This window comes from Panthera tigris, chromosome B4, assembly GCF_018350195.1.
Source record: "Panthera tigris isolate Pti1 chromosome B4, P.tigris_Pti1_mat1.1, whole genome shotgun sequence".
Taxonomy (NCBI): Eukaryota; Metazoa; Chordata; class Mammalia; order Carnivora; family Felidae; genus Panthera; species Panthera tigris.
The window spans coordinates 80,968,955-80,981,124 of record NC_056666.1 but is presented as its reverse complement, the minus strand read 5'-3'; the positions used below and the strand labels follow the sequence as shown (position 1 = coordinate 80,981,124).

Genomic DNA, 12,170 nt, shown 5'->3' with positions numbered 1-12,170 from the left:
TTCTAATGTTTATTTTTAGAGAGAGAGAGAGAGAGAGAGAGAGAGAGAGAGAGACAGAGAGAGAGACAGAGAGAGAGACAGAGAGAGACAGAGGTTGAGCAGGGGTGGGGCAGACAGAGAGGGAGACACAGAATCTGAAGCAGGCTGTAGACTCCACAAACTGTCAGCACAGAGCCCGACACCGGGCTTCATTTTCTAATGCTATTAATGCCTTCAATTACTGGAGAACTTATGAACTGCAAGATCATGACCTGAGCCAAAGTTGGATGCTTAACTGGCTGAGCCACCCAGGCATCCCCGAAAAGAATAGTAATTAAAAGTACCTCATAAAGTTGTTGTCAGGATTAGATGTTTCAATACAAAGAAAACAATAGATCTGGAGTGTAGGAATTGCTGGAAAATTTTATGTTATCTTCTACCCCTGTCTCTCTTGCTTCTCCCCTTCCTCATTAGCATCTTAATTATTAATAGTTAAAGATTTTTAATATGTATGAGTTTCTAATCTTTTAAAACCTTTAAATAAATATTTTATTCCCAATCCCCTGATGATTGTGTTGAATTGATTTCATGGAAATGACAAATAGAATCAAAATTTTCTAATGACATTCATTTCTATTAGTAAGAATGAAAAGTTCAGAAATCTGCATGTACTCTTACACACTTACCATCAACCTAAAGCCCATGTCTCTTCAAAATCAAACCACTCCCATTCAAAATCATAATCATCAACCCAATTTTATTACTTCATCCAAATACATTTGAATAAAACTTTTGAATGCACAGAAAATTCTGAGACAATATTCACATTATCAAATTTATTGAGTTCCATGATTGGGAAATTTTAATAGGGGGATGGAAAAAAAGGGGAAAACACATAACTCGAGTAAAGGAAAGGGAGTTTTGAGAAAGTGTGAATAATAGAAAGCATTTCCAAGCACTTCATTCTTGTAATGCTACTAATGCCTTCAATTACTGGAGAAAAACATAACCTTTTGGACAGTATCCTTAAAGGCTTGCTTTACTTGCTGGTTCCTCAGGGTATATACAAATGGATTCATCATGGGAGCCACAGAGGTATTCAGAATAGCTACTCCTTTGGTCAATGATGCCTTCTGTTTTGCGGAAGGGTTGGCATACATGAATATGCAGCTTCCATAAGAGATGGAAATGACAATCATGTGAGAGGAACACGTAGAAAATGCCTTTTTTCTCTGACTGGCGGAAGGCAGTTTCAGAATTGTTCTAATGATGAACATGTAGGATAGAATTATCAATGCCAAAGTGAAAAGCAGTATGACTATTGCAGAGTAAAAGCCAATGACTTCTAGGAGCCATGTGTCTGAGCAAGATAACTGCAAGAGGGGAAAATAGTCACAAGCAAAGTGATCGATGACATTGGAGCCACAGTAATCTAACTGGAGAAAAAGAATAACTGGTGGGAAGATATTTAAGAATCCTGCCAGCCAAGCACAAAAGACAAGTAAAATGCAGACTCTCTTGTTCATGATGGTTGCATAATGTAGGGGTTTACAGATGGCTACATAGCGATCATAGGACATGGCAGTTAGAAGATAAAACTCAGTTATACCCATGAAGATGAAGAAAAACAACTGAGCTGTACAATTATTGTATGAAATAGATTTGTCTCCGGTGATAATTGTGCCCAGAAATCTAGGAATACAGACAGTTGTAAAGGATATTTCTAATACAGAGAAGTTCCTGAGGAAGAAATACATAGGGGTCTGTAGATGGGAATCCACCAAGGTGAGAGTGATGATGGTCAAATTTCCAGTGACACTTAATATATATGTGATAATTAAAAAGAGAAAAATCACAGTCTGGAGCTCGGGGTCATCAGATAGCCCTAGAAGAATGAATTCTTTGGGTACTGTGTGGTTTTTCATCGCTGATCATTTTTCCCCACTTTCGAACAGAGAATGTATGTTCCCCTATAGAAAATAAAAGAGTTAAAAGAAGATTGAGGATAGAATATAAAATGTTTAAATATCCATGATGATGAATAATCTATGAAAGCCAAAAACACATGTTCCCCTTCAGCAACTCTGTCCAATTCCTATTGGACCTTACATTCAAGTAATAACATGATCTGAAGTTAAAGATTGATCTCTTATTGTTGAGTATACACAATCACAGGCCATGGGTTAAAAAAAAATGTCTTTTGCTAGCATTTAAGCAGAAGCTATTTCTTCTAATGTTTCTTTAAGATTAAGCATCTAATTATTCTTTTTTATAAAACCATGAAAATATTCTGATTGATCTTTTCCTTTCCTCAGTACTATAAAACTAGTGTGGATTATGGATAATCTAAATATAGAGTTTGAAATCTTACAGGTGTCCTTTAGGCTATCTCCACATTTTCTATTTTGAAGCCCACATAGTTGAGGGAACTCTCACAAGGTTAAACAACTTGTCACCATAGTAATCATCTCACAAGTTTATCCATGGGAATGTTTTGTTCGCATTCTCTTGTTAATTACTTTCTTAAAGGTTTGGTTGATGCTCCCCTCCCTTTTCTTATCTTTTTAAATCCTTTTCCGATAAAAGTCCAGAAGGACAGCAGGCAGTCTTCTTCTATTACTAAAATAATTATAGCCTAGAAATAGTTTAATTCATACAATGTAGAATTCTATTTTTTGTTTTTTTACAGTATTGTCATGGAAAATGAACAAGTAGGTGATCAGTATAGCATTTACTGGGAAACAGATAACCTTTCCAATTGGGAATTTTTTTTTCAATTTTTCAATTTTTAATGAAATTCCAGTTACTTAACATGTAGTGTAATAATGATTTCAGGAGTAGAATTTAATTATTCATTACTTACATATAACATCCACTGCTCATCCCAGCAAGTGTTCTCCTTAATGCCCATCCCCCACCCAACATCCAACATAATGTATGTAACAAAAATGATTATAATATAGATCTACCTTTAAAATTAAATGTAATAAGTATATTTACACTTGAATTTAACACAAAAAATAAGCAATTAGAAATATTAAACTAGGAAAACAGTTTTTTATTCTAAGAAATGGTAACTCTTAAAAGGGAAAGTATGAAAGATCCAATAGGGAATAAAAAAAATTGTATTTTTATATCAGACCACGATTTCAAGTTAGAAAGAAAGAAAGAACAATCCAGGATTGATTTGTGTGTTCCTTCTTTAGCATTTTATTAATAGTCTCTTGGTAGTGAACAATTATTTAGTTTGTAATATTGAAAGATTTGTGAATCCACAAACATATACAAATAATATTTTTAAAGACATTTGAATAAAATGAAGGTATATATATTGAAGAATAAAAAATTGACTTACTTCTTGGTCTTCTTGATGATTTAATCTCAGATTTTATCATCTGATTTGCTTAAACATTTACATAATTTCAGAGCTGCTAAATTGAATTAGCAAAAGATTTAGTTTCTATTGTGCTCTCAAAACAAGCATATTGATTTTTAAAACAAACAAGTATACTGATTTAGCTTTGTCATGGTTTTAAGGATCATAATTCTCTTTGTTGCTAGATTAGTTATAAGTGACTCACAATATCCTTCATTACTGATGCTATGAATTTCTGAAAACATAATACAACTCATTCTGGCTTTTCGTCTCTTATCAAGCTCCATGTACTAATTCACTTACACCTGGGTTGACTAGTAAAGTACTCTTCCATTTGCCTCTTTTCATATAGTACAAAAAATGATTGATTAAATCATTTTTCTTTCTATTCGTGTAAACATTTAAAATCAATAGTTTGTAATTCTATGATTATGCATCTATAAAACCTAAGTAGTATTTTCCTTAGGTTCAGGGACTGCTATATTTTCCTGCAAATGCTGTTTTGAAGAACAGAAAATAAGGAATGTTCTTCTCTAGGCATGCCATACAAATGGAACTGGACTGATTTTATGTGCCTTTTTGTTGGCCCAGGGGAATTGATTAAGTAAACTGAGTGCCAAGAGAAGAATCATTAAAGATAGGGGTGAATCATTTTTATAAATATTGATTAAAAAATATAAAAAGCAAACTTATAGGCAAATGTACAAACAACATTATAATGAATGTGTGGAAGCTTGACTTGGAATTTCACCCTTCTGATTATACAAGGAAGTCACATTTTTCTTCCAGAAACTTTGGACTTTTCCTCAGTAGAATTGGTGCCCATATATCCTTTGAATTCTGGCAACCCCGAGAAGAATTCTTTAGCAGAATGAAATGCTAGAAAACACTGCTGTTGATTTCTAGTGTGAGTTGATTGCCTTCTGAAATGGACAACCAGTTAAAGACATGAGAAGGTTTATCCCTGTATTGGGCCTTTGAATTTAGGGAAACCCTTCCCATAGCTCCCGCTAATGTGGCTTTTATTACCTTTTGACTACTTTCTTCCATTCTGTTATTTACTTCCATTAAATACTGGTTTATATTTGTGCATATGACATCTTTTTGTGGTGAGAATATTTTTGAACCAGTAAAATAAATATCTGGAATCCGGCATCGAATATTTTTAACTTGTTTATTTTCACATTTTCTTCAATGAGAGATGCTGTTTTTATTACTAGAAGAATACGATATTTGAATATCATATATGTAATGTACACATATATGTACACATATGTAATATAATTTCACATTTGATGACTTATCTTTATTTTCTTCAGTTAAAAATGTGGGCATAAAACATGCATGCATTAATGCCAGAAATGCAGATAATATGCAGGATTGAAAGATGAGAATATTTGAAAGTGGGACAAAAGAAAGAAGTGAGAAAGGATGAACAAATAACTAGCTAATACACAGAACAATAGATAGATGCTGAGATGTGTTGAATTTATTTATTTTGAAAAATATTTATTTATTTTGAGAGAGAGAGATAGTGAGCAGGGGAGGGGCAGAGAGAGAGAGAGAGAGGGAGAGAGAGAGAATCCCAAGCAGGCTCTGCTCTGTCAGCACAGAGCCTAACACAGGGTTCGAACTCATGAACCATGAGATCATGGCCTGAGCCAAAACCAAGAGTTGGTCACTTAACCAACTGAGCCACCCAGGCACCCTGAGATGTGTTGAATTTGTAATTGATACATATTAAAACAGTAATTGAAAATATTCATTCAATATATTTCAATAGAGATAGTGAAACTGATTTTCTACTTATGAAAATTCTATTCCTTTGTCTTTATTTTTGTTTCCAAATAGTGATTCTGTTTTGTTCTGAGCTTTTATTGGTTACCAGGCACTGACCATACACTTAAATTATCTCAACTTTTTCAAACAAGCAGACAACACAAAACCCTCTGAGGTCAGTGCTATTACTCAGGTAAAGACTCTGAAGTAGAAAGAAGTTAGCTAAGTGTGTGCTGACCACCACTTGTGTGTTTGTGAACAATGCAGTCTTCATTGATTTTCTTACAGGAAAAGGAAGTGAGTTTCTATCTCACAAAGCACTGCACTTCATTTGAAATATCCTATTAGACAGGTTTCTTCTCCACATCTTTTCTGAGACTCCTAGATGCTGAATTGCCTGTCTTTCTTACTTGATCATTCTCTCAGTCTCTTACGTTCTTACATTATTGTTTTATTCTTGGTTCCTAATAGCTGTCTAGCTTTTCTCTGGACCTCCTCATAATTTACTTTTAATTAAGGCTGATTATACCTGCTACGTATCCAAAAGATACTAGGACATCATGTTTTTAAGAATGTGTCAGTTACCTTCATGTCTTGTGAGGTTGATGAGTGACTATGTTTAAGGCCAATGAAACATTGTTCAGCTACCAGGTTTCACTCTCCTACAGTTACAAATAATGTTTTACTGTAACATGTTCAAAATCATAAAATAAAATTTATTAAATCAAGTGGTTAAGGGATCCAAATAATTTAAGACTTTCTTAGAAGGACCTCTCATAGAGTTCTGAGCCTGGGTGGCTCAGTCAGTTGAGACTTGATTTTGGCTAAGGTCATGATCTCAGGGCCAAGGGATCAAGCCCCACTTTGGGCTATATGCAGAGCACAGAGCCTGCTTGGGATTCTCTCCCTCTGTCCCTCCCCGCCTCTTGCTTTCTCTCTATAAAATAAATTTAAAAAAATTATTAAAGACTTTCTCTGAAAGCCTGAACTGACATCATATTACTAAATAATTCCAGTGCATATAACTAATTATTTTCAGTGATATATTAACATGCTTTTTAGGTAAGCTATCCTGCCCCTGCAGGATGTGTGATTGATCTCCCATTTACTGAATACTATCAGTTAATTGACCTATTATTCTATAAGTTGAATTTATAATTTCAGAAGTGTATCAACTGACAGGCGATGTTGGATTTCATACATTTCTTGGTGTATCCCAAATAGTTCTAAGAATTTTTCCATGAGAAAAATAAGGGTTTGCATTATGGGAATTCCTACTATTAGAAAGCTCAGTAGGAAAACTTAATAAGAAGTGTTATCATTGACTTCATGAAAAGTCAAAGAAATAAATTTGTACATAGTTTTTAGATGGCCTAATGTAAAATATAAGACAATGAAAATCAAATGCATTAGAAATATTCAATTATTTCTTTCTCATTCAACATTGTCTAGTTATGATATACACATTTTATTTGAACATTGTGTTAAAAGCTAACTCAGTGTCATGTACATTATTATATAAATAGCATGTGTTTCTGTTGGACAAAATAGTGCTCTGATTGCTAGGACACTGGAGCCATTCTACATTATTTAAACTTATTTATTCAAAAAATATTGAATACCCACTACATGGCAGACACATGTTCTAAATGAGGAGGAATAGTGACTTCCAGTAAATGTTTAACAGCTGCCTCAGCGAGTGGAGGTGAGGAGCCCATCGGTAGAGTTTATCAATTTTGAAGATGTAAAGTCTCCCACCATGGCAGGTGATGTGGCCTTTCTGAATGCAGAATTGAGGAGACACAAGCACAGTTGGCTGTTGGGAAGTGTAAAGGCAGGTCCCAGCACAGCACTGCTGGAACACATCATTGTGTCTACAAAGTGGACAGAGATCCCTGCTTTCATGGGGGTGAGGGAGGGGTGTGAGACAGACAATAAGCAATGGACATGATTGATTAGTACATTATATGGCCTCTTGTAAATTAATCAATGTTATGTAAAGGAAGAGAAAATTTAAAAATCTTGGAAGTGGGGAGCCACTAAATTTTAAATAGCGTCATTGGGGTGGGCTTTATTGAGGGGACATGTGGATGTCTGGCTTATCCCATGCAGATATCTGGGAGGGGAGTATGTCAGGGTTAAGAAACATTTAGTGTAAATGCAGTAAGGCCGTAGGAGGAAAATAATGTTCTTTGCAAAGAAATATTTATTTGTTTCTTCTTTTCCAGTAGTTTTGAATGTATTTAGTATTCTTGTGCTAATGCCCTGGATAGAACTGTCAGTGGAGTTCAGAATAAAAGCAGTGATGGTGGGCTTGTAATAGATTTTTGTTAAATAAGTTTTCTAGGAACAAAGTATATATATTATGAACAAAGTATATTATGAAATAAAGAAGGCATCTTTTGCACTTCAATGAATTGTTCCTGTAAACTCTTATATCAAAATAGCCAGTAAAGATAAGAGAAAGTTATAACTCTTAGCCATTGATTATCAAAAAGAGCAGTTTAAGATTAAGCACTGTTGGGGTGCCTGGGTGGCTCAGTCGGTTAAGTGTCCGACTTCAGCTCAGGTCACGATCTCGCAGTCCGTGAGTTCGAGCCCTGCGTCGGGCTCTGGGCTGATGGGTCAGAGCCTGGAGCCTGCTACCGATTCTGTGTCTCCCACTTTCTCTGCCCCTCCCCCAATCATGCTCTGTCTCTCTCTGTCTCAAAAATAAATAAACGTTAAAAAAAAAAAAAAAAGACTAAGCACTTGTTTAAATATACCCCTGAACCATATGTAGTCATATCTGGTATCTAGGAATATTTATTTCTTCAGGTTTTTTTTTTTTTTTTGAAGAACTGGTATTGTGTATCTCATAATTATGGAATTCCAAAAAAAAAAAAAAAGGGATTAATTCAAGTTTTCCTAATTATGTTTTAAATTGATAAATTATTTAGCACAGAAAATTTTAAACTGGGTAATGAAAGATGTTTTTTGATTTCTCAAAATATATATAATTACATTTCTCTTTCAGTGGTACTGTTTCTTATATAATTACTAATAGTGCTATAATATGGAGAGGATAGTAACCGCAATATTCTAATAAGACTGTCAAGCTGTATTTACAGTCTTTGTATAGTAATTTAAAATAATGTTAAACTTGACTGAATATTTTCTGAATTTCTAAAAAGAGTATTTCCTGATGAAATTATAAAACACAGTTTTCTCCCCAATGCTCTTGCTCTTTTTCTGTCTCTGAAATCTCTAAGAATTACTGTGGAAAACCTGGAATTTAAAACTATTTAAAAGAAGGAACTGAGGCCAAGCTCATAGTTACAGAGTGGAAAGACTAGCTCAAAGGTGGGGAAATGAATGAAAGAGGGATGGAATTTGAGTAGAAAATACATATATGTATATATATATATATATATATATATATATATATATATATATTCAAATATCCTCAGTAAACTGCTGGCAATAGAAATAAAAGCAATGAAAAATAACTCCAGTGAGGCTATGTGTATTTAATAGATTTTTGAGGGGCCCTATTTTTTAACTATTCTTCATTATGCCTTTAATTTATGACAGTACTTTTAATTTTTTTCATTTTCTTGAGAAGAATACAATCTTTCTTGCCCTGTCCATGAAGGCTCGCCTGACTTGCTGATTCCTTAGGCTATAAATAAAGGGGTTCAGCATGGGGGCCACTGAGGTGTTTAGCACAGCAACTCCCTTGCTCAGAGACACTCTGTCTTTTGCTGATGGATTAATATACATGAAAATGCAGCTGCCATAGGAGATGGAGATGACGATCATGTGGGAAGAACAGGTGGAAAAGGCCTTTGTCCTCTGACTAGCAGAAGGAATCCTCAAAATCGTTCTGATGATATATATGTAGGACAGAATTATTAATGCCAAAGTGAACAGTAGAGTAAGCACAGCACAGGAAAAACCCACTATCTCTAGGAATTTTGTGTCTGAACAAGAAAGGTGTAGTAAGGGGAAATAATCACAGGTAAAATGGTCTATAACATTGGACCTACAGTAATCAAGCTGCAAGAACAGCATAAGTAATGGGAATATGATTAAGAATGACATTAGCCATGAAGCAAAGACAAGGAGTATGCAGACTCTGTGATTCATGATGGTCATGTAATGGAGAGGTTTGCAGATGGCAATGTAACGGTCATAGGACATGGCGGCCAGAAGGCAAAATTCAGTGACTCCCAAGAGAATGAAAAAAAAAAACTGAGTCATACAATCATTAAAGGAAATGGTTTTATCTCCTGTAATCATAGTGCCCAGGAACTTGGGTATGCTGACAGTTGTGAATGAAACCTCTAATACGGAGAAGTTTCTGAGGAAGAAATACATGGGGGTCTGGAGGTGGGAATCCAGCAGGGTAAGGGTGATAATGGTCAGGTTGCCAGTGATGCTGAGCATGTAGGTGACGAGCAGAGAGACAAAGATCACCACCTGAAGCTGTGGGTCATCTGACAATCCCAGGAGGATAAACTCTGTTATTTCTGTGTGGTTTCTCATACTTTTCTTCTCTTGTATAATCTAGAGGGAAAAGCACAAATAGAAGGATTAGAGGATTATTCATGGATACTGCTGGAATATGTCTCTGGAAGTAAACGTATCATACCACATTGATTTAATTTATGAGATCTTTAAGACAATAAAAGTAGGTAACACGTTTTAAAGTACATTTTTGCCATATGGCACACTCTGTATTTTCCACATAATGTTTCTTCTTAAAATCTTTATTTTACAGATTGGAAACTGAATCTAAAACAGTTATTAAAAATCTTATCTGAGTCATATACCCTAAATGAGAAAACAGGGATTTTAACCCAGGTTTTTCTGAATGTTTGATAACGGGAATAGAAATCCTGCCTGTTGACACAGAAATACTTCTCTCAAGGGTTGCCTTCTTTTTGGGAAACTCCTTGTCCTTTTTCCAACCACAATAAAAGTGTCTCATTTCCTCATTCCTCTCACCAAATTTCCTGTATTATTACTTACCTGTAAAATATAGAAAGACAAATGTGTCAGGAAAAAGGTCCTTCAAATGGGGAGGTCTCCAAAATTTGAAAGTCATTGATGTTAAATCTTTAACAGTGTGACAAATTTCTGTTTTCATTCTGGCTCACATTCTCCTTTCAACCACCTACTCCTCATCTCAAGCCACAGATAATGAATTCATTGCCATAATGTTAATGTCCTCAGATTCTACAGTGTACAGAATACGGAAAAGGCAGAGCAGAAATTTAGTAGATTGGACTTACATATTTCACGGGCTAAGGAAGCAAAATTGTATGAGTATCTAAAATAAACATGATCTTCTACAGAACTTTTTTCCTTCAAAATTTCTTCCATCTAAACCTTGTAGTGTATTCTCTCTGTATATGTCTTCTGCTTTCTATCGCGTATAGTATTTTTATATCTTCCTTTCTATGAACGTTAGCCTTTACTTGTAGAAGCTTTATTTTGTCAATACCTGGGAGTAATCAAGGAGACAGCACATGAAATCCCTTTATTTTCTCTTCCTGAATTATAATCATCATCATCATCATCAATGCATTTTAGAGAGAAGCTAAAAGTTCCCTCAATGAATTGAACTGGTCCATTATCATATCCCTTACTCTGGGCATTCTCATTAAATAGTTAGGTTTTCAGTTCAGTGTCCTGAGAGAAGTTTTGCAATAGAATTTTTAGTTTAAAGATGTCAGATTGTTGATTTGTAGTATATAATGCATCATAATACTGTGAAATTTTTTGTTTTTTTCTCTTACATCTTTGAGCTGTCTTCTCGCTCACTTCCCCTGTGTAGCCAAAAATATTGCTGTTGATTAGAAGGTACATTTGAGGTAAGATGGATAGTGCTAATGCTATTGGGAAAGTATGTGAGGTTCACAAGAAATGAGTATTTCTTAGGGACTGGAGAAAACAGGCTGAAGAGCACTTACTTGAGGAAAAAGACATCACAATGACATATTTTGTAAACAAACTTATGGCAATTCAAGTGTGTAATAGATATTTCAATTAGGTCATTGTTCTTGAGGTGCCTGGGTGGCTCGATTAGGGTCTGGTCTTGATCTCACAGTTCATGAGTTTGAGCACCACAGCAGCTCTGTGCTGTCAGCAGAGCCTGCTTCAGATCTACCCTCTTCTCTCTGCCCCTCACCTGCTCACACACTCTCTCTCAAAATTAAACATTAAAAAAATCTTTAAAAAAATAAAGGTCATTGTTCTTGATTAACAATCCTCTATAATTAATAGCTGTATAGATCCTTTGATCTCTCAGCCATTTCTGTGATGTTTTTGGTGGAGTAATGAAAAACTTATCCAAGAATCTAAAACATCATTTTAGGCTTTCCTTCCTAACCACTCATCCATATTTCTTCTTCCCTGTCACATGTAACTTATGATCACAAATTTAGTATGCTCCCTGCCCCTTTTTGTTTCAATGAATTTGAACCCATCCTGGGTATCTTTGTTGAACTATGTTGGGTGGCTCATGAAAGTGAAAATTAACCTATTTAATGAACAAATACTTGCTGTTGTGCTAAATGAAATAACTGATGCATGTGAATAAAATAATAAGCACCAACTAAATATTTTATTTAAATAAATGACTTTTAGGACACCTCTGCCATTTCATATGAATTTTAAGGATGGCTCTGTTGAGAAGAGAATAGTGTCTTCCTATGCCCAACTTAAAATGCAACAATTTAAAAAGACCTATTAAGGTATAAGAGCTTGTGTTTCCTTGTTTGTTTTTTTTAATAATTAGGAGAGATGGTTAGAGTCTCCCTAAATTCCACACTTTAGTTGGAAACTAACTGTATCATTCTGCATTCTCTATGTGTGCTGAAATCTCTCAAGTTAAAACTCCCAAAAAAGGTGTGAATGCGTATATCTTCAAGGCAATTTGTACCCACAACATTACTACGCAGTTTTCCAATTCTCTATGTCTCTCTCACTTGACAATCTTTTTCTTGGTTTTAGGTCTGTATGTTAGGCCAGTTTGTCAAAGTAGAGAGCA

The 12,170-nt window shown here is 34.9% G+C and overlaps 2 protein-coding genes across 2 annotated transcripts; both read right to left on the bottom strand.

Annotated features, from left to right (window-relative positions):
• Positions 1 to 965: 965 nt before the first annotated feature.
• Positions 966 to 1,904, bottom strand: LOC122240104 (olfactory receptor 6C3-like). Its single transcript, XM_042990851.1, has one exon. It carries the CDS (start codon positions 1,902 to 1,904, stop codon positions 966 to 968), a length of 939 nt encoding a protein of 312 aa, XP_042846785.1.
• Positions 1,905 to 8,722: 6,818 nt separating this feature from the next.
• LOC102966256 (olfactory receptor 6C1-like) lies at positions 8,723 to 9,661 on the bottom strand. The gene has a single exon (XM_007081574.1). It carries the CDS (start codon positions 9,659 to 9,661, stop codon positions 8,723 to 8,725), a length of 939 nt encoding a protein of 312 aa, XP_007081636.1.
• Between the last annotated feature and the right edge of the window lie 2,509 nt (positions 9,662 to 12,170).

Excerpts from the sequence above, each read along its gene's own strand:
- LOC122240104 (XM_042990851.1), bottom strand. The coding sequence starts at position 1,904 with ATGAAAAACCACACAGTACCCAAAGAATTCATTCTTCTAGGGCTATCT.
- LOC102966256 (XM_007081574.1), bottom strand. The coding sequence starts at position 9,661 with ATGAGAAACCACACAGAAATAACAGAGTTTATCCTCCTGGGATTGTCA.